The sequence below is a fragment of the Hyalella azteca genome, unplaced genomic scaffold, assembly GCF_000764305.2.
Source record: "Hyalella azteca isolate HAZT.00-mixed unplaced genomic scaffold, Hazt_2.0.2 contig12555, whole genome shotgun sequence".
NCBI classification, from domain to species: Eukaryota; Metazoa; Arthropoda; class Malacostraca; order Amphipoda; family Hyalellidae; genus Hyalella; species Hyalella azteca.
This window is the reverse complement of record NW_025942510.1, coordinates 151387-174905: the sequence shown is the minus strand read 5'-3', so window position 1 is coordinate 174905 and position 23519 is coordinate 151387. Positions and strand designations below refer to the sequence as shown.

At 32.4% G+C, this 23519-nt stretch overlaps 1 protein-coding gene across 15 annotated transcripts in view; it reads left to right on the top strand.

Annotated features, from left to right (window-relative positions):
- Positions 1–23519, top strand: part of LOC108669542 (centrosomal protein of 290 kDa) — a 124802-nt gene that overhangs the window by 45321 nt on the left and 55962 nt on the right. For all 15 annotated transcript variants that reach the window (XR_007157012.1, XR_007157011.1, XM_047883307.1 and 12 more), the window contains exons 8-10: positions 19707–20008; positions 20491–20697; positions 21749–21884. Coding sequence is in view for 13 of the 15 variants with exons in the window: in XM_047883307.1 (XP_047739263.1) it covers positions 19707–20008; positions 20491–20697; positions 21749–21884 (645 nt within the window). In the remaining 2 variants the exon portion in view is untranslated. The remainder of the gene's footprint in view (positions 1–19706; positions 20009–20490; positions 20698–21748; positions 21885–23519) is intronic.

The following is a 23519-nucleotide window of genomic DNA, read 5'->3' as shown; positions in this document are numbered from 1 at the left end:
GTTACATTTTTCTTTTTGGTTAAATGTTAGATAACTCCTGACATAAAAAAAATATATATAACGTACAGAAAATCTTGCAAAAATATATTCAGTGATGCAATATCCATCACTACGGTCGAAGCATTACAGGAAATTCTTCCTTCCTTGTATCAATAAATAAAGAAATCAATCAATAAATAACATAAATAACAATCCTCATGCCTAATTTTTTAATGGGACAATTTTTTGTTGATTTTTTGTTGATCATTATTTATTTTCTTGATAATTTTTAGACGCGAAATTGGTAAAGCAGTTCTGTTTTTTTTTTTTTTGTTTTGCCTTCTGCGTTTTGAGATATTTTCAATGACGTAATTGATCAAAATTGCTTCAGTGGTGAAGTTTCAGGAATTTAAAAGATATTTGAAATAATTTTTTTTTACTCCTTGAGGTCATTTTTTGTACCATTAGATCTATGGTGGGGATGTAGATATGTTTATAATTTTTAATTATGCATCTTAAATCTAAAATTTTAAAATTTGTGAAAAATCCTGAATTTGAAATCTTGGATCGGGGAAGAAAACTGTCCTATCTAATTAATTGATGCTTATAGTTGACTCTTAACATATACATTTGTTTACACTTCTCATATAGGTGTCCTAGTTCAACACCATAACAGTTCATTTTTTTAATCATTGAGTTTGACTCATTGACTAGTCTTGACTCGTCAAGTATTCATTTTCAGTTCATTAATGTTTTGGAACGTGACCTTCTGTTCATATTTCTATCTTTCGGGGAATGTTAAATTTTCTGTATTCATAGAGATTCTTTAACGCATTTTCTTGGGGAATTTTAGTTTTAATCGTAAATTCGTTGAATTTTTACCCTGAATGACTCGTTGAACCCACGCAGCTTCTGTCCGGAGCGAAATTGCTGGTAAAATCCACTGTGTAACTTTACTCTGATTTACTACAGTTTTCTTACATTACTTCGACTCTATTTAGTTTACTTGAAGTTTGAATTTATTAATTCGTTATTTTATATGCTAAACACACCAATTACTTCACTCGTTCCCCTGCCCAGCAGCGTGACCAACGGCTTAATTAAAAAACCAAACTTCCTTGGCCATTTTCATTTCATTAAGTTTGGTGAATGTTCGATTATTGATTTTATTTTGCTATCATAAAATCAAGATTCGTAATCGTTCCATTCGGCTACATTCGATTGAAGTATCAAGCTTTATTCAGTTAATATACAGCTCGCGTGATGTATTTTTGGTAGGCGGAAAAATTTTCAAGAATTGTACGGTTTTAATAAGAATTACACGACAGTGAGAAATTTCCGAGTGCGAAATTGTCTTTTTCAAGAATGTTTGATTGAATGTACGTTTTTTCAACGTTCTCATGCGCACGTAAAAAAGAAAGTTTTGTTTCTCTCAGGAGTGTGTACGAAAATTTTTGTTTATGAAGATGATCATAACCCGTGAGTTACGAAAAAAATAATTAATAATCTGGAAGTTTTTTTTTTTTTGCAAAATTTCAGCCTATAATTTTCTGTAATTAAAGAAATGGAAGATATTTATACTATCTTAACTTATCGTTGTTGAAGAGTTGTGTAATACGCTGCTATCATATTTATTACATATAAATGTAAAAAATTACATCCACAACATACACAAAGACATATTCATTGTTGTTTAGAATAAAGTTTATAATATGGAAGTATGTTATGAACATGAATGTAGTACGTGTGTTTTTAATGAGATCTCACGTAAACCAACATCCGTTCGCCTGAACCACCGTATTCACTCACGCAAAATTGCACTTTATTAATTATTTAAATTATTAATTAATTAATTTGAAAGATAGGCTAAAGATTGTCCCAAACCCATTGTATTCTAAAACGGAATTAGAGAAAAAACTAAAATTTTTTGAAAACAAAATAACATTATTTTTCGCTTATGCAATTATTTGACAAGAGACGAACATATTTAACTTAAAATGCAAAGGTGACATCATAATACAAAAAATGTGTGCCTAAATTCGAAGATTGAAACAAGGGGGAAAGCAATTATTTATAGTCGAAACTTATTTTAATAATTCGAATAATTATAAATATAACAAATATAGCCATGTTTATGAAATAAATTCATATACAAACATCAATCGATGTTATTATACAAAATAACATACAAAATTAAGTTGAAGTGGCAAGCGTAACTTCTTATTGAACATTTCATTTCCTAATTTAAAATTTAACAGCAATCAAAGTAGGTTTCAGTTTTTTATTAAGTTTATCTGAAGATCACTGCACCGAAAAATTCCCATCTCTTCTTGAATTTTCATTGAATCCCGCCCTCACATTTTTCCGATTTCATCTTTTTTTTTTTACTTTTTGTTGCAACATTTCCTTCATGTTTCAAAATTGCCTTGACGTATCACCGAAATGTCAAAAATATTTTCTAGTTTTTATTTAGTTATTAATGCCCCCTTAATTATCCAATTTCATTGTTCTCTGTTTCGGCATTCATATTAAAACGACTCTTTCCTTCATTATTCCTTTACTTATCATTCCCACTATTGCTTATTTCCGAACTCTTAATGCTATTTAACTCAGATGGCAATCAGGATAATTTCAACATAAAAATTAGAATGAAGAAAATTATGTCTTTGGATGGAAACAATTCAATGGAAAATTGTTTTATAATAATTTTATTGAAATGTAAATCTCTATGTAAAAATATTTCAAGTATTTTAATAACATTATGATATCTGTGAAACTATTTTCTTTTATACTCTCGCAGAAAAAAAAATTCTGCGACAAATAAAAAAGTAACGACCAACATGAAAAAAAATATCTCTTGGTTATCTTAGAGATGTTTAATCAAATATATTTCCTACGAATTCTTAATCGCATTTAAAATCTTTTCATTCTTCAATACCTTATCGGTATCTTATATGTATATTTGAATCAAAAATTATATATTTGAAATAATTTCCTTTTTAAAAAAGCCACTGTAAGAGCCCATCTATAGCGCCGATTTGTTCGTAATCTATGACGTAATCAAGTCAATATGAATAAAATAAACAAATTTAATTACTTTTTTCATACATAACTACTTATGTTCCATTTCTTTGAAGATCTAAATCTTGTTTATAATTTACACTCGATTTTGCAATAATTTTTAACCTGTTTATCGGTTCTTTCTGCCCAATTCAATTACGCATATTTGTCGAACAATATATATCATGTAATTAGCTGATAAAGATGATATACTTTTACATAATACTTTTATTGGTTGCTGGCTCCCAACATTCCTAAATATCAAGTCCCCTGTTTTTATGTTCTTCAACCTTTTATAAATTTCGTTATAGTTAGAAGCATTTAAATTGCGATGCATTTCTAGCTAGAATTTTTAATCTATTTATTATATATATGTTATTATGACCCCAATAAGCCCAGCTATGTGGAACTGTTGAAAAAATGTCTAACATTCATGTTAGTTAGTGAATTCATTGATACAGTGCGTGACTTCTAGTTGAGTTATAGTGATATATACTAGTCATTCTGGTTGTCTGGTCCAAACTAGTTTTTTTTATAAAATTCTCCGTATAGTTTCTCCTTATAAATTTCGATAGTGCAGTCTACCTACATATTTTTAGGCCCAGCCAACATATTTTCTAGTTAACTAGTTGAATTTTTCCTATGTCTAGAGCATGTTTGAACAGAGATATTTGAATTACATTGATGTTGGTTTCGTCTCTTGATAACTAAATATGTGAGAGTCATCCTTTCCAATTTTCTTTCTTCTTCATAATTCTTATGGGTTGTTAAAAATCCTGTAAGCAGTAGTGCTGGAAATTCTGCATTTCTCTTTAATAATATAGCAGCCTGCTGATGATCGGAAACTGTGAAAATGACGATAAAAACGTAGCATTCCGAATTGATATTTGAAAAAGTGAAATTTTTCGGTCTTTACGAAAGATAGTATCTAAAGACCGCAAGACCGGAAAGATATCTAAAAAAAATTCTGTCTACAAATTCAAAATAACACAATCAATCAAAATCCAAGTTTTTCATAAAAAAAGCACCGACACTTTGGTGAAATATGAAATAGCGAAATTTGTTTTAATGGAAATATTGCTGATCCTTGATTTTCTGAAAAAGGCAGGTAAATAAATAATGAAAACAAAAAGCGCTTCTAATGTATATTAATAATAATAATAATAATTGAAATATTATTAACAGAATATTTACGAGGTTATGTTGAGTTTTCCAAGCAGGTAAGCATAGTATCCGATACCTACTGCTATTTAAAATAATCTATTCGATGCGTTATATTCACCTTCAAAATATGGCTGAACGAAAAATAAATAACTATCGTTTGATTTTGCTTAAGAATCGCGTTTATAGTTTAAACAAAGGAAATACTTCATAATTAATTTTTTACTTTAAACGGAGTCAGGTAATGTCACTCAATTGTTAATTTATTTTAGCGTACTCGAGGAACATGGCTCAGCGTCTACTAAATAACTATCGTTTGATTTAGATTAATAATTGCGTTTATAGTTTAAACAAAGGAAATACTACATAATTAATTTTTTTACTTTAAACGGAGTCAGGTAATGTCACTCAATTATTAATGTATTTAGCGTACTTGACTAATATGCGCTAATTGAACCCCTCATTCGACATCATCGCTGCATTCATTGGTTGGCCAAATGAAAAGGAGTATTTCGGAAAAGATCATTGAAAGGTAATGATTAATACTGCGCAATCACCCCCTCTTGTTATAGTTATTACTATTACTACCTTGGACCCATTACCACTCTTATTGCTATGACCTATTATACATACATTTATAATATCTATTCGTATACTTTTGAAATACAACTGGCATATTCTTTCAATGGAATACTATTCGCGCTTGGCTTTTCGTATACTTTTTATATATATATATATAATATAAATGTATAATTTGTTTTGGCTGCCCGAATTATCCACGCTATACTTTCACTAATTTATATTCACTACACTTTCATTTTGCTGCCTATAATGCTTGCTTTAGTTAGCATTTCGTTTTTTTCATGTTTTCACTATATAGTAATTTCGTCTTTTCTACGATTGAGTTTCTGAAATATTATGGTTCATTTGCACTATGTAGTTAATTCGTGTTGTCACCAGGTTCATATATATCCGAGTTAAAAGTTTCATCGAAATTTAAAAACTATAATTGTTTCGAAATCTCGTCAAAGTTATTTCAAGTTCACAATATAAAATAGTTATTTTTACTGGAAAATTGTTTCAATTCTCGTTGTTTCAATGCAGCTATATACTGTCTTGGGGTAACTTTTCTGGACTCTGGGGGTATAGTATGGGGTGGCCCTTTCTTTGTTGGGGTAACTTTTTGGGACAATCAAATGATTATATTTATATCATAACGAAATAGTGAAAAAATTGTAAAGCAATTAAAAATATGTCATTCTATGATTCATGATCCAGCCGGTAATCATTAATTGCTGCAAATTAATATTATGAGATTATTAACTGAAAAACCTTTCGTGAACCAGCGTGTAAAAAATTATACTTGTAACTTACAGTTCAAACCTAATTTAAATCAAAAATATAATTTACTAAAAACCTCTCACCTATTTGTTTAATGATGATTTAATTAGACGACGTATTGAAACCTTAAGCCGAAATCTTTTACTGTTAAATGATAAATACGATTTATTATAAAACCTCTCCTGAACGATTAAAGTTGATTCGAAACTGAAAAGAAAAGCTTCTAAATTGGGAACTGAAATTATTGAAAGTCAATCGCTTTAATCATGCTCGCCGATAATTATTACGATTATTTTTGATTAAAACAAAATATAGCACTTAACTCGCCCTATTAATCTGTAGTTTTTCTGTTTTTCTGTTTTTTTTCTGTTCTGTAGTTTGTAGTTTGTACTGTTTTCGAGTTTTTATTATGCATGAACACTTGATCTCTCTTGAGCTAATTATTTTATAGTTATTCTTGTTTTTTTTTGGTGTTCTTCCTTGTAAACGGCTTCTATGTTGTTGCAATTAGCTTTCGTATTGTGCATCCACAGAAGATTTTTCGTAGTTGTAATTGGTTTGTCTAACCTCGATCGCTGGAGTGAACTCTAATTTTTCACGCAATCCGTGCTGGTTTTGCCTTTTATTGAGGTGTTGTATTGTTCTTAACTCTATCTTTCCTTTCTTCCTTCCATTCTTCCTATATCTTCCTTCTATCCTTCCTTTCTTCCTTCTATCCTTCCTTTTTTTCCCTCCTTTATTTTTTCCTTCATTCTTTTCTTCTTTCATATTTTCTTCTTTCCTTCCTTTCTTCTATCCTTCCTTCTATCTCTCTTTCCTTCTTTTCATCGTTCTTTCCTTCATCCGTCGTTGTAATCTGTCTTTCACTGTTCTCATTTAACTAAAAATTTGGCCCGTAGTTTGGACCCCTGTTTAAATGTAACAATGCCCTCCATTTAATGTTCCCTTAGGTCGGTTCTCTCAGATCAGACACCATCTGGATTTAGTGACCCAAAGATTTTTTTTTATTTCACTAATTCGATTTGTGGGAGCTAGTGGAGAATAAAGAATAATCATCAGCTATCTTTATTTTTATTATTGTCACCATCATTCTATTGTCTGCTTTATGTGCCTGGCGCTTCGAAGAAAGACTTGATTACGAGCTCCCTTAATACGTTTAAAACTGACCTCCGCGGTATGCATTTTGAAATTATGGACTTGACAATTTCAAGTTTGTATGGAACGAAACTGTACCGTTAGCCGTCTGGTCGAATATCCCAAAAAGAAACACAAAATTTTACGTTTGTATACAGTCCGCTATAAAGTTTTGGTCCTTAAAAGAAGCCCATTTTTTCTTGTTTGTATGGAACGAAACTGAACCGTTTGCCGTATGGTCGAATATCCAAAAAAAAAAACACAAAATTTTACGTTTGCATACAGTGCGCTATAAAGTTTTAGATCCCTAAAAGAAGCACAAAATTTCAAGTTTGTATGTAACGAAACTGAACCGTTAGCCGTATGGTCGAATATCCCAAAAAGAAACACAAAATTTTACGTTTGTATGACCCGAAAGTATACATCCTGCCTTCAAGTTGTAGGTCTCTCAAAAAGCACATAATTTTACGTTTGTTTGTAACGAAACTGTACCGTTTGCCGTCTGGTCGAATATCCCACAAAGAAACACAAAATTTTAAGTTTGTATGACCCGAAAGTATACAGTCTGCCTTCAAGTTGTAGGTCTCTCAAAAAGCACATAATTTTACGTTTGTTTGTAACGAAATTGTATCGTTTATCATTAAGTTGTTGGCCCTTGAATTGCCTGAGTTACCGTCTAAGGTGATGATCGTTAGCAGGCACGGTAGCTGGTCGTAAAATTTTCAATTGATTTGCGTAAATATTTTAACTAGGATTGAATATTCGATACTTGCTTGATTTAAACGTTTGGAAAGTGATTTATTCGTAATTTTCATTTAGGTTTTTCGTTTAAAATTTTAAGCAATTTTTTCGTCGAATTGGTTTCAATTGAGGGTTTTTGTTGAATAAGTTTTCATGCAAGTTTGATTGTCAAGGAATCGTGGTTTTAGTTGGAGCCATTCCCTTTGTTTTCTTTTTAATTTGGTTTTCCTACTATTCTTATTTATAGTAACCTCCAGTTTATATATTAGTTCTATCTTATTATTTATTTTCCAACATCGATTTTATTTGATGGAAATATTGAAATTGAGCCAAATCAAACAAAAATCAAGCAATGGTAGTTGTTAATTTTGAACAACAAAATGCCCTAGAATATCCTAGCCTACCCTTGAAGCTGCCCCTGAAACGGCAAAATTTTAGAAAATTTTCGAGTTTTCCCTGCAACACACAAATAATGTCAGCGTTAATACCATATCTCATAAGTGATTATTATAAATAATAATAAATAATAAATCGTCTCCCTACGCTTACTGTAAGGCATCACATTCAAACATGACGCATAGCAATGTTCAGATTTGATTCGCCGTTTTAATTTTTAAAAGTTAAAATTTTCAAAAGTTTCTTATGCCTAATTTGGTTCAACAATTTTCCTGTTATTACGAATTTCTTTTTTCCTCTTCTCCATTTGCACTGTTTCGTATCCATCTCTACACTATAATAGCTCTGTTATCTTATTTATATACGTACATAAATTACTATTATGGCTCTATTATCTTGTTTCGTAATGGAGTATTTTTTGCACGATTACTTCTTACTTGTTCCCGCGCTTGTTTGTTATGTGTTCATTTCGTCTCTGTTATTAACTTTCGTTTGCCCCGCTCGTTTCATCGTTAGATAATTTAACTGTATAATTTAAATCGTTTGTGGTTGCATGTTTAAGTTGATAGTTGACACCAAGTTGTATTTCAAAACGTATCTTTTAAAGAAACTAAATTTGGTTACCATATACAAAAAAAAGAGGCCTAAATGCCCATAGAAACATGGGTTCACCGTTCAAAATCTTTCCACTGCAAATCCTGGGGAGAGTTGTTGAATTTTAGGGTCAGTTATTCTATGTTTTATTTTGCCCCGATGAATTTTGAAATAATAATTTTTCGTCAAGTACCTGAAAAATGGCCTTTCGATTTGCATTTTCTAAGAGCCGATGGATTGTTAATGTTCTGAACTTGAATTACACCATGTCTAAAAATATTAGTTCAATTCGAAGAAGAAATGGGAAAATTAGTTCAGTTTTTCATTGAAATTCTAAAAGAAACGGGCTTATATTTCACTTCATTATCGCAACTATATTCTAAGCAGAATTTGTCTTCTGAACAAATAAAAAATTTCTGGCTAATAACATGTTTTAAATTTGCTTAACATTGATTAATTATCCGCAAAATTTTAGTATCATGGTCACCATCACCAAATATTATCTTGAAATAATATTCAAAATATGTATTCGGGGGTTCAACGTGATTTAGTGAAATTGATTTAGTGAAAAAATCGATCTCGATTTCGTGAAAAAATCAATCTTGATTTAGTGAAAAAAAATCAATCTTGATTTAGTGAAAATTTGAGTGACGTGACTTGACTTAGAAATATTTTTTACATTAGTAATATAGTTTGAAAATGAAACGACTGATTAGATTTTATATTTTCAAGTTTGTAATCTATGTGATTTAACTTTGCTATCTGCAGCAACGTTAAAAGATATGACAGATTTAGTCAGCTTGAGATTAAAAAATTTTGCATAGGTTGTACGGATTGCAATATTTGGCGAAAATATAACTATCGTAATTAACGTTACGAGCAAATGATTACAATGCGGTAGCCTGCTTACAGTTAACTAAAATTTTCACTCTGGATACAGTTTTTGAATACTTATGAAATTTATTCGTAATTTGAAAATTAAGTCGCCTATTTGAATTTTTTTTAACTCTTTGGCAAATCAGCAGCCAATTTTTAAATTTTGTTGTCATTTGAAAATTCAGTAGTGAATTTTAAATTCAGCAGCGAATTTTAAATTTAGTAGCGAATTTGAAATTTAGTAGCGAATTTGAAATTCAGTAGCGAATTTGAAAATTCAGTCGCGAATTTGAAAATTCAGTAGCAAATTTGAAAATCTACCTACGCGTGGAACTTATAAGAAATTTCAACAATTTAAAATGTTCTTCCATTTGTCATCATAACTTTTCTACTATCAGGGATGTTCGTCTCAACTCAAATCCATGTATCGCAGTCAAATGCTATATGTAAATGTTATTCATTGAATTTAATCAATATTCATGTCGGTGCTCGTCTGTAAATCATATTTTTATTTCCACTTCACCGAACTCAAAGCATAAAATAGAACATTTACATAAATTAATTCATATTTGAATAATAATTTGTGTCATTCACTTTTCACGATATTTTTTTTACATTGGACCGAATTGGTAATGGGGTTTTGATGTGTTAAATTTGCATCTAATTTGAATGTGAATGAATTCAAATTCACACAACATATCATGAAAATAGCAATGAAAATAAACTCAATAAGAGTGTGATGAATACGCGAGAAAATTAGGGATAACTTTTTTGCTACCTCAATACGAGTGGCAAATAAAACTGAAAATTGAAGGCTTATCTTTCTTATAAATATCTATAATATTTACAAGAATATATATATACATATATCTATATTATAATATTATTTAAGCTTGTGCTACAGATTTATAAAATTAATAACCTGAATAATGCACAATTTAGAAACTCTGAAATACTTTGCTTGTCTACCAAAGAAATTACTCTTATTTTTATCTAAATAATATTCTCAAAGATTTAATTATCAAACAAACCTTGACTAATATTGATGGGGAGTAATAGCTTATGGATAAATTGATTATCTATTTGGAACTTGCTGTTCCTAATTTAAATTTTGTTCATAATAGATATTATATCTCTAAATACAACCATTTTGTCAATTACAATTATACTCTCAATTTCATAAAATGAAAAACTTTATTAAATTGATATTTTATACCTACATCAACCCGCGCAAAGATGACACGCAATCGCACGACCATTTGTATTGAAGAAGAATAAGATATACAATAACAAAAAAATACAATATTAAATATAATCAAAACAATATCACGAAGTATTGCAGAATTTTCTATGAAGAATCATTTTAATTTTTCACTGGAGAAGTACGCTCTTTTTCTGCATCATGAAAACTGAATAAATCGTGGAATTTTCATATTTTAACAGTATTAAATTGATCGTTTGTTCAAAAATTGTGCAAAAACATGGGATGTGCAAAACATGTGCAAAAACAAAAAAAATATAATTTTGAAATTGTGTTGAAGGAGATTGTTTTTTTTCTTCAAGTAATTTGTAAAATATTGATAAATTCATTAATAAATTTGACGGACGGCAGTCGCTTGATAAGCAATATTAGAAAAGGACAAGAAATCATGTTATTCTTATGCAGATATTTATTCATTAAATTATTACGGCATTTCAATTATTAAAGAATTTTATTATTTGTTGTTCTTCATTAAAGATAAATTACGAGGGTCTGGTAGTAAGTGAATAATTCAGTGTACCAATCAACAATATAACAAAGTTTAGGTAGAAAATGAAAATATGTTATATTTTATAAAAATATAAAATATAACAACAATATATAACAATACGATATAACAAAGCTATTCGACCCACACCAAAATATACGAAATTGTATGTAAATATAACAATAAATTTAATGTATTTATGCGCTAGCGTTGAATTAATCATTTCACTCATGGTTTCTCTGATACGGGAAATGAATGCTTTTTTTCATGTAAAATCTGCAGTGTAAAAGTAATCACAATTCAGGCAATACTTTCTAACGTTTGAAAGTTTTTGAATGAAATAACGTATTAAAGACTTTGAAAAAGAACAATTTTTCGTACTTTTGCATACCAAATCTCATAATTATTTCCGTACAATGAATTTAATGCAATTGAATCAATCCAATACTTAATCAATACGTACAATGGATTTAATACAATTAAATCAATCCTATACTCAATCAATACGTACAATGGATTTAATACAATTAAATCAATCCTATACTCAATCAATACGTACAATGGATCATACAATTTTTTCTCATTATTGTTGAGCTCCGTGCGCATTTTTTCCTATTGTAATCTTGCCATTTTAATCAATGAAACTATTGGGCATAACATAAGTTACAAGTAAATGAAAGTGGGTCGAAACAACCCGCGTGGGTACACAAATAACCTATAATAAATTACTGTATTAATTCATATGTAATATTCATAATGAGAATATTATGAAATCTTTGTTATTCGTTTTCGTTGGAGGCTGTTGAGTAATTCAGAGAAAGATTTACCATCGTTCCTCATTCACAACACAAAAAAAATGCAATTAGTTGTTTTCAAAATCACGGAATATGAAATTGATTTGTTCGAAGTGAAAAAAATGGCTTCTAATATTAAATATGTAATCTTTTGTGCGCGTGCATTTAATACGTCAAAGTAGGTTAGTAGTGAGAAAAAAACGTAATTAGGCTGTACAAAAGCACATAATTGTGAGACACATGTACATGTGTCTCACATAATTGTGAGGCACATGTACATGTGTCTCACATAATTGTGAGGCACATGTACATGTGTCTCACATAATTGTGAGGCACATGTACATGTGTCTCACATAATTGTGAGGCACATGTACATGTGTCTCACATAATTGTGAGGCACATGTACATGTGTCGCACATAATTGTGAGACACATGTACAATTATTGATATTATTTATAAACATGAAACAATAGACTTTTACTCTCTGGCACGAGCGCATTATATTAGAAACTTTCTTCGTAGCGCCTTGCACTCGATTTAGTTTTGAAATATAAATTTTACTAGATTTGCTAATTACATAAATCATGAATTTCAACTCTAAATATTAAAAATGAAATTAATCGTAAATTATTTAACAATTTTATTGGAGTAGTAATATTATTCGTGGATATTGACTTCAACAAGATATTTTGAATGTTTTTTTTTGTGTTAAAGTTCAATTTAGAGTGCAATGTTACCTATCATTTTATTAGCATATCATCCACGAATGATGAATTATAACGCTGCATCACTCTATACTCAGCATTATCACATGATTATTGAAACAAAAAACATTATTCTGAATATGATTTTGAAATTTATTATTTTATGTATTTCAGTCGCGAGAAAAATTACCCTTTCATATCACGCGTCTACTGCGTCGTATTTCGAATTTTCTCTAATAATATCGTTAATTGGAATGGTATTTTTTTGACCTCATTTGAATGTTTGGAATGTTTTATTGAATTAACAACCCATCCTTTTTGTAGCCCTCGGCATGTGCGTTCCTTGCCCAGCCCTAACACGCGTTTTGTGTTTTAATTAACCTCCATCGTTTGATTATTATTTATTATTTGTTCTAATTAAAGTTAGCTATTGATCTGTGCATTTTGCCGGCATCCTATTAATTTTTTATCTCAATCAGGTTGATTGTTTTTTATACTCCATTTATGGGAAAGTTACGCACCCTTCAAACACTTTGTTTTTCTGATCGCTCACTTCTTTCTGTCTCTCATTATTCGATAATTATTTAATTTGGTTGATATTTATTTACCATTTATTTTCTGCGGCATTTAAGTTTTAATTTCTACGATATTTGCGATTTAATTTCTACCATGTTTAAGATTTAACTTCTACAATGTTTACGATTTAATTTCCACTATATTTGCGATTTAATTCACACTATATTTACGATTTAATTCCTACTTTATTTACGATTTAATTTTTACTATATTTACGATTTAATTTACTATATTTACGATTTAATTCCTACTTTATTTACGACTTAATTTTTACTATATTTACGATTTAATTTCTACTAGACTTACAATTTAATTTCTACTATATTCACGATTTAATTTCTACGATATTTGTGATTTGAATTTTACGATATATGCGATTCAATTTCTACTATATTTGCAATTTAATTTCTACCATTATACTTTAAATTTAATTTTTATAATATACACAATTTTATTTGAATGACAACACCGTTGGGTTCAGTTTCTTCATATAAGCTTTACCCTGTTTTTCTTTCTATTTTTCACTGTGACATGAACCTATTATAGCCCAAACCTTCAAGCAACGAGTGATTTAAATTTAATTATCGAGCATTTAATACCCAAATAGAGAATATATTATTTTGTTTTCTCTCCGAAGATCAAAATATTTTATTTGTGATTCTTCAATGTTTAGCTGCATCCACTTTATCTTGCCGTGCCTTCGTTACTCCTGTGCAAATTGTGTGCAATTTTTCTCATAGATGTGCAGATTTGTGTTGAAACTAAACATTTATGTACACGTACTGTCTTGCCACTTGTCGGTCTGTTTTTATACCTTTAGTTTAGTGTAAAATTTTGTGTCGATTTACCTTTTCGTGTACGATTTTTGAGCATATTTGCTACTTTCACGAAATGTTATATCCCATTAATTTAAGCGATGAACCATCATGTCTATGTATTAGTTAAGTATAGTTACTAATCAGTTAGAATATTCTATTTCTTTAGTATCCATATGGCATTCATGCCGACTGTCTCCCATGTTGATAGTTCTGCATTTTCCTAATCGTATACATTTAAGTAGCTTGATTTAATTCCCAATTTGAATAGAAATTGCAAATTTCGACTGTAATCCAACAAATATTTGTCTAGAAATTGCAGATTTTGAATCTAATCCAACAGTACGACTCGTCTTTTACGTGCGAAACTCTGACGTGTTAAAATTATAATACCTTTGGCAATAAGTTAGTAATTTTCATTAGACGTAGTTTTTATTTAAATTAGTTATCATAGTTCTAGCGAGTTTAAACTAATTAATGAACTTAATTTATCTTGTAAAATTCCTCTGTCTAGTCTAATTAAAGCCTTTGCATATGTCCGTCCACATTCTCCAGTCCACCTTTCCACCTAAAATCTATCAAGGTACACTCAGACAAATGAATAGGTTATATTGTCTAAATAACGATGCATTTCACGCAGCTTTTATGCACCATTTTACCGAACCAAAGGACCTGGGCCTATACTTTGAAAAAAGTTAAGAGATCGTAAGTTCATCAGCCAATCATTGACAGCCTTTCAAGCAAAATCCACCAATCATAGACAAGAAAATAGAGCGTAAGTGCTTACGTTCACTTAATCATAGACAATGAACGTCACTCTCACGTCACTCTTCTTCTAATGGACGTCACTATTCTTCTAATGAACGTCACTCTCACGTCACTATTCTGTTAATGGACGTCACTCTCACGTCACTATTCTGTTAATGGACGTCACTCTCACGTCACTATTCTTCTAATGGACGTCACTCTCACGTCACTATTCTTCTAATGGACGTCACTATTCTTCTAATGGACGTCACTCTCGTTTTATCTCTGACATGGTCTCGTTGACATCTTAAAACTCGCATTTTCTTTACACGAGCATCAATATAGCTCCATTTTTTTCACCATGTACGTCATTATTACGTCCTTTTTATCGTCACAGACGTCACGATAGCTTCCGCCTACGTATCATTAACACTACCCAGTTAAAAATCAAGGCTGCATTATCAGCGATTTAGGGCAGTGAGATTGGGACTAAGAAATGTAACGCCGAAGAATCGCCGCCGAGCCACTGCCGCAATGTCCACTTTTGGGCGGCACTTAGTCGCCTTTGAAGAGTAAAAAGTTGTATTGTCTAAATTCATGGCTTTTCGAGCTCCAGAATCCGGCGTAGCGTCTACGGCCGCCCTCGTATGTCGTAGAATAAATCTGTAAATCGCTAAGATTATCGTAATTCCTTACTTACACGTACAGTAAATTAATATTTTTTTATCATGAAGCTGCCTTAAAGGGAATCGTGTGTGTTCTAAAAATTAAAAGAAAAGGACTTGGCTGCGAAGTTAATATAAAGTAATTTCTAGAGTAGCGCTCTTGTGTCTAAATACTGTTATTATTTGCAATGTTATGTAGGATCATGAATATAAATAAATATATTTCAATTATTTTAGCGTTTCTACCCAGTCAATCAGGTCTTGATCGATCGATGAAGATTAGGGCGGATCGATGAAGAAATTAATGCAGTTTCTTGCTCGATCGACATGGGCAAACCTCCATTTGGAGTGGGCAACGGAGAGGGCAATGTCGCGGGGCGCAACGACGATTATTGAGGAATTTTCTATGCAGATTCGGCGAAGATCGTCGAAGTTTCTGCACCTGATAACTTGTTGAATCGAATAATCTGCACCGATCGATGTCGAATCTACACTAGCTGAAGTCGAATCTGCATTAATCGATGTCGAATCATCATTGATCTACGTCGAATCTACATTAATCGATGTCTAATCCATAAAATTTTTTTTCTCTCTCTCCGAGATCATCGACACGTTACCGTTCACTATGACATGTCTAATGATATAGAGAAGTTACAAGTAATTCACAGCTAAGTTCTCTTACCGGATAAACGTCGACTGCAGCTCCGAGATTCGAACGCGGGAAATTCGCGTCAAAGTTTATGCCTCAGCCCACTTGACCACCAAGACACCTTACCACAGCAAGCTCTATCAACTACATACTGTAACTACGAAACGAATGGCTTGCAATCGTCAGGTAAATAGAGGAATAGCCACATTTGTGGTGGAACTGTTTAAAGATTATTCATTTATATATATTTTAGAGGAATGAACGCAGTTTATATTCAATCGATAAAATAATATTACTCGTATTGTAAAGGAGACAAGCACTATTTCTCTTGCCACTTTTTATTATTTTCGGGCAATCGAAATGCCGTTACTTCTATATTTCTTAAATTTATTTCCTAGTAAGTTCTCTAGTTTATATAAATTTTGTATTAGAGCTGATTAATTTACATCGAAATTTATTTCTCAATTATTTATTCCCTCAAATCAGCCTCGTTGAAAAACTGATGCAAATTTGTCATGATTAATAGAGCACGCTAGAGCAGCTGTAAGAAAATGTTTTGAATATGAACTTTGAAGAAGTTTATGATGGGATCTTTTTAAATAAAAATATTGTTAAGCTTGGAAGCAGTTTATTTATACGACTGTTAGTCGATAGCAGGAGATTTATATCATGCACGTAAAAAACGTTTTCTTTACACTCACGTTAGAAAAAAAATTTTAAGGCAAACTAATCTATATCTCCTGAACATTATTAAGGTCAAGGTAACATTAAGGCTTAAACGTTCCTCTTTGCGGAAGCGTTCAAACTTGGAAAGCTAGTAAAACACTTACGTAGTTCAAAGTATTAAAATAATTACGTGGTATAATAATCGTAACTGACATCAGAAATCTACCCGACATAGCGCATTCTATCTATTGAACTAGATTGAACGCAATTTTGAATAAAATTTTAACTGGGTAATCATAAATTAAAGTGCATATCAATTTCCGATCAATTATTCTATTAGATGAAATAGCCAACCGACATGTTTTCGCATGAATTTTTCGGTTTGCTCTGTAAAGTTGCCAACACTCAGATACTTCGATCTGCAACGATAAACCCACAGTCGATAGTTCGCCATGCATCTGCATAGATTATTCAAGGAAATTCGACTTCTAAATCTTCGAGTGGTCGGATCACCCGCGATATGCAGTAACCCACACTAATCGACATCGTTGCCCACATTGGTGATTGACTGGGTACTTGACAGTGACCGATACCGTTCACTGTAAACCCTACATTTAGTTTCTGCGTCTTCACAATTAAAAACTCAAATTAAATGTTTCAGAGCTAAGAACTCATGTTATGTCCTGTCAGGAATTTGCTTGCCGATTGCGAAAAACTATATTGTGTTGGTTTATTAAATTTTTTGAGGATATAATTCTCACAGCATCAGTTACTTCATAGAAAAAACCAATACTCTTGTATCCTGTTGACAATTTATCAAGTTTCACATTTTCCTATTTATTCAATATACGCTTAATATGATACATGTCCTCCAAACTCTAATCAAGAACCTAATTGTTGGGACTGCATGATCGTTGACTGCGTAATATTGCGTAACATTTGAATAAATAATAACATTTTACCGTATATATTTCCTTCGGCTGGATTCTTTGTACGTTCATTTCCATTCATCCAGATTCCGATGGTTTCTACTTTTGAATTCATTTTCAACAAGGTGACCAACGTCTCGAGACTTAAACGCTATAAAGGAAATTTTTAGAGTAAACATTCATTTGAAAACTTGGTAATTTTGGAATTATAGGCATTACCGTTCGAAGGGTAACAATCTCGTTATTGGCTGACAGCTCTCGTTATAACAATCTCGTTATTGACTGGCAGCTCTCGTTATAACAATCTCGTTATAGGCTGGCAGTCTCTCGTTATAACAATCTCGTTATTGCTGGTAGCTCTCGTTATAGCAATCTCGTTATTGCTGGCAGCTCTCGTTATAACAATCTCGTTATTGACTGGCAGTCTCTCGTTATAACAATCTCGTTATTGGCTGGCAGCTCTATTTGTAAAAATTTAGTTTTCAAAATTCACAATTCGTTTAACGATCTCACTTTACATTCGCGATTTTTCATCGAAAACGCTCGACCTTCGCCCTTACTAGCCGGTGCCACAGCCTGAAATTTTGACTGGGTATCATTTAATTCACTTCATCGAACTCAATCATTTATCCATCGTACATTGAAATAGTTTGGTTTTTCATCCTTCCTTATCTCTTCTCGAACAATATTGATTCCTCATTTTGTTTATTGTATCATCATCTATTTCTATCTTCTCGTGAAACTTTCGTAATCTTTTCTCTACATCCGGGATTATTTCCCTTCATTTAATTTCGGTATTCTTTCCATGTTGGGCGTAAATTTTCTCTCTTTAATCACTAGAAAACTTCAGCGACGACCGGTTTATCTGTCCTTGTCTATGTTATGTCTACAATACTTGGTTTACTTCACAGTTTCAAATATCTTAATGGGTTTTATTTCAATTCTGTTTTGTCTGATTCTATTCATCAAATTCCCAATTAATCACATTTTCTAGGATTCCGCTTACCATCAATTCTACTTTTGCTCCTTTTTTATTCGTAAGAAATCTATTAGCACATGAAGATCGAATTAACGCACAAAACAAATTATTCAGAAATGATTCTTGAACTGTACCTAAAGTTCCTGGCGACTAATTAAAAAAAATTCAATTTTTTTTACCTGTTTCGCAAAATAGAAGAAAGATTTGCCCCAAATGTTATGGGAAAAATGGTTATGAATCGTTATCTCGTTTATATTAATTAAGAAGTAAAGGGCAGTTTTCTTTCGCCTTCTTCATCTACTACTTAAAATGTTTAGCATGGTCAAAGTGACTGTAAGTTTGATATTTAAATTTAAAATAAAGATCTTATTCTAAAATCAGTAAATGCTATCAATACATAACACGGATTTCCGTGATTGCTATGAATCGGATTTCTCCTTAATTAGCTTGTTAAGGAGGAGGATTTTATATCTTAACTTTGATGCGGTTATTATAAGCTAAATTACTCTATAGGAAATTGCTATAATGAATGCCTTATTTTAATATTTATTTAAGGCAAAAAAAAAAGACAGTACGATTACGTATTTATGATATAATAAATTATACGATATCCCTATCTAATTTAGTACGATTTATATATTTATGATTTCCCTAGGTAATCTATTATCTCTATTTCTCTATAATTTATTTTATATGTCTATATTACACAATAATAAATTGGGACAGTACGATTACATATTTATTAGATAATATATTATACGATTTCCCCATCTAATATATTATCTCTATTTCTCTATAATTTATCATGTATGTCTACATTATACAAGACCCTATCTCTATTTATCTATAATTTATTATATATGTCTATATTATCCAATACTCAATTAAAGTGATTAATCGTACCCAATGCCCAATTTATTATATATATCTATATTATCCAAGGCTCAATGAAGGTAATTTATCGTACCCAATGCCCACATCAATTTATTATATATATCTATATATCTATATTATCCAATACTCATTGAAGGTGATTAACCGTACCCAATGCCCCACTTTAATTTATTATATATATCTATATTATCCAATACTCAATGAAGGTTATTTATAGTACCCTGATTGTTATTTATCGTACCCAATGACCCGCTCCAGGTGGAACAACCCGCGCCCAGTGGGAGGATGTCACGGGATCTACGCCGCTGACATTCGTGAATGACTGCGTGTCATTCACGACCACCGTGTCAGCCAGGTTCTGGCTCATGGACTGCACGAATATTCCTGAGGCCACACGAATGGCCACCGAACTTTACCGGGAGGCCATTCATGTTCCCTTCATGTCCAAGTTTGTTGTGTTCGCCAAAAGACATCAGCAAGAAGAAGCGAGGCTGAGAGTCTTTTGCATGACCGACGACAGAGAAGACAAGACGCTCGAGTGTCAAGAGAATTTCGCTGAGGTCGGTAGTTTAGTGTTATTTTTATGAATAATTGCCAAAATATTATACACATTATATTATAGTTTATCTATATAAATTATAATGTAAACATTTTGTTATTGTCGAGGATGAAACAATCGTTCTCCCTTTTTGATGTTCGGGTGCCACTTCGTTCACCCCCTTTTCTCTCATTTAAGTTCGGATGGCCACTTCGTTCACCCCCTCTTCTCTCATTTAATGTTCGGATGGCCACTTCGTTCACCCCCTCTTCTCTCATTTAATGTTCGGATGGCCACTTCGTTCACCCCCTCTTCTCTCACTTAATGTTCAGGTGGCCACTTCGTTCACCCCCTCTTCTCTCACTTAATGTTCAGGTGGCCACTTCGTTCACCCCCTCTTTTCTCATTTAATGTTCAGGTGGCCACTTCGTTCACCCCCTCTTCTCTCGTTTAATGTTCAGGTGGCCACTTCGTTCACCCCCTCTTCTCTCACTTAATGTTCAGGTGGCCAAGTCTCGCGACGTTGAGGTGCTAGAAGGCAAGACGCAGTACTTGGAGTTTGCAGGCAATATTGTGCCAGTGACCAAGTCTGGCGATCAACTTTCCTTCAACTTCTACGCCTTTAGGGAGAACAGACTCCCCTTCACTGTCAGAGTCAAGGATCAGCATGCTGAACCTGTTGGCAGAGTCGCCTTTATGAGACAGCCTAAGGTGAACCTTGTTAAATAACTAGCGGTAAATCTTTGTATCGTTTACGGGACACCTTGGAACTTGGGAGACTACATATTTACAGGAACTAGTGGGACTTGGGTTACAGTCTACGGGATCTTGTAGGACTTGGGTGACAGTGTACGGGAACTAGTGGGACTTCGGTGACAGTCTACGGGAACTAAAGCGGGACCTGGGTGACAGTCTACGGGAACTATATTGGGACCTGGGTGACAGTCTACGTGACCTATAGTGGGACCTGGGTGACAGTCTACGGGAACTATAGTGGGACCTGGGTGACAGTCTACGGGAACTAGTGAGACCTGGGTGACAGCCTACGGGAAATCTTTGGACATGGATGACAGTCTAAGTAAATTATCTCAATTCCAGACTGTCCCACAAAGTCGTTCTACACCGAATATTATATAACGCCATAAGCGCTGGAACTGGCCGCTCAATACAACGTCTCCAGCTTTGATGTAGGCAGTTAACATCAACGCGCTGGTGAATTTATAATGCAAACATTATGAGATCGCTTGCACATCATCAATCTGGCTTTAACCTGCTGATGGTCTTCAAAAATAAGCAAATTTACAAATTAATCATTGTTTTTTTTCTGCAGTGGGTTAATCGTTATGTGGTAAATGAACATTTTTCCTTGATTTTTTTAATGGTTAATGTTTAGTGAAGCCACCAGTTTTTACCACGTGCCTTTAGTAAAATAGTTAAAATAGTTTAGTACATCCTTTAGTGCAATAGTGCACTCTGCTAAGAATGTATTTAAATTTACTCATTAGGGATCATTAAATCCATCTGAATTAACTTCAACTAAAATAAATTATTCTTTATTCAAACTAAAAGAAATTGATTTAAATTAAAGTTGCTGAGAATAAGCAGAAAAATACGGTACGCTGCATTAACTTTTACACTCTCCATAAAGTTTTACACGCTCCTTAAATAATTATTAGTAACGCATTCCTTCCTCCCACAGGTCGGCCACAACAAGCGTTATGTTGAACTAGTTTCAAATTTACTAAAAGCGCCTCCATTACAGGTTGGGCGAGGTGATGCTCCACAAAATCCTATTTGTAACCTCAACCTTGAATTACCCGACACTATTCTACCCGAGCCGGCCCCATCCGAACCCGATCTCCTTTCGCTCGAGAAGAAGTACACTTTTCTCTCTATAAGTGAGTAGCGCGTAATTACGTCCAGCCTTTATCAATATTCAACTGATTTCAATGTTCAAGTTTACATTTACAATATCCTGCCTTATTATCGTCCAGCCATTTTCAATATTCAACTGTTTGCAATGTCAATGTAAACACATTGTCAATATCCGGCCTTTTTCAACTCTGTTTAGGAAATAATTGATAAAGTATATACGGTTCTTTGGTGATTTTCGGTACTCGATAAACCCATCGATTCGTATTTCTAACTATTGATTAAGATTGTCCGTTTAGAAACATGTGGGAAATTTCTAGACCATTTTTCGGCTGTACAAAAATTTACAAAAATTATGAAAGGCTGCTCTCGGTACATTTTTAATTGTATTAAATATGTTCTCTTCAATTTTCATTGTCTATCAAAGAGAAATTGTATCGCAATTCAGGGGTCATCGGGTCCGAGTTCGGAGCTTGACCGTGTATCAGTTTTAGTTGCTTGCTGTAGTTATTTGCTATTATTTTGCCCTATAACGCTTAATCCATTTCAGGTGTTACTATTTCCTTTCCTTAAGGTTGTGATTAGAGATCCTTTGCGTTCTGGCAGTGAATACTATTCCGATAGAAAATTAGTCAGACTTTGCCCTATGAATTGTTAGTAAATACGTGAGCCTCTATGGTCAAACCTTAGGTATTTTTGACAACCAAAAATTGATCAGTATTGAGTAATTATACATGTAATTCTGAGTCACGATATGAGTGATAACAAATGCATATACTATCCAGCTCTGATGATTGACTGTTCTATTTAATGCCTACCCGTTGAAATGCAAACTTTTGAAATACTCTGCCCGAGCGCAATGAGTCTGTATAAGACACTTCAGTAGCCACTATTCTCCCCTAATCCTGGTAACCTAGCTTAACCTAGGTAACCTAGCCTAACAAAATTTAGAGTCGCCCCAGCTTCTGGTAATCCAAATCAGAAGCTGCCGCGTCTGTAAATTTTCACTGGGATATATAGCCTCAATAGACGACAATTAGACAATGATGGTTTCTGCTCCTCTTTTATACATTATTCACTAACTTGGTGTTGAATCCGTGTCAACATATTTTCTGTGAAGCCGTTAATTTGTTTAATTCGCTCTAGAAATTTGCAAAAAAAAAATTTAGCACAAACATCCATTGAAGATTGTCTGTAATTATCGGTAATTTGTTTAGCTCTAGAAAATTTGCAAAGATTTTTTTTTGAGCAGAAAACATCCTTTTGAAGATTGTCTGTAGTTACCTGTAGCGCTGTTACCCTTCCTCAATTTATTCTCCACTTGGTTTTTATTCGAAACGATTCCTACATGGCAGAGAGGCGAAAAATGTTTCCAATTATTCGTTAACAAAATTATGGTGCAACGATTAATAATTATTTCGTACTTTAACTTCTAATTGCTTTTTATCACTAAGTATTTTTTGTTTGTTTATTGCTGAAACATTTAGTTTCAACGCCTTGTTTATAAAACTTTAAATAATAATAATCAAGATTTAATAGATCCATAATCCTTACTAAAAAAAATAAGCCTGCAACTACCCTCATTACATCTTATTTACCACGTACCGCCTAATATACTTATTATTAACAATATCCTATTCAATTTAATCATTGATAAATAT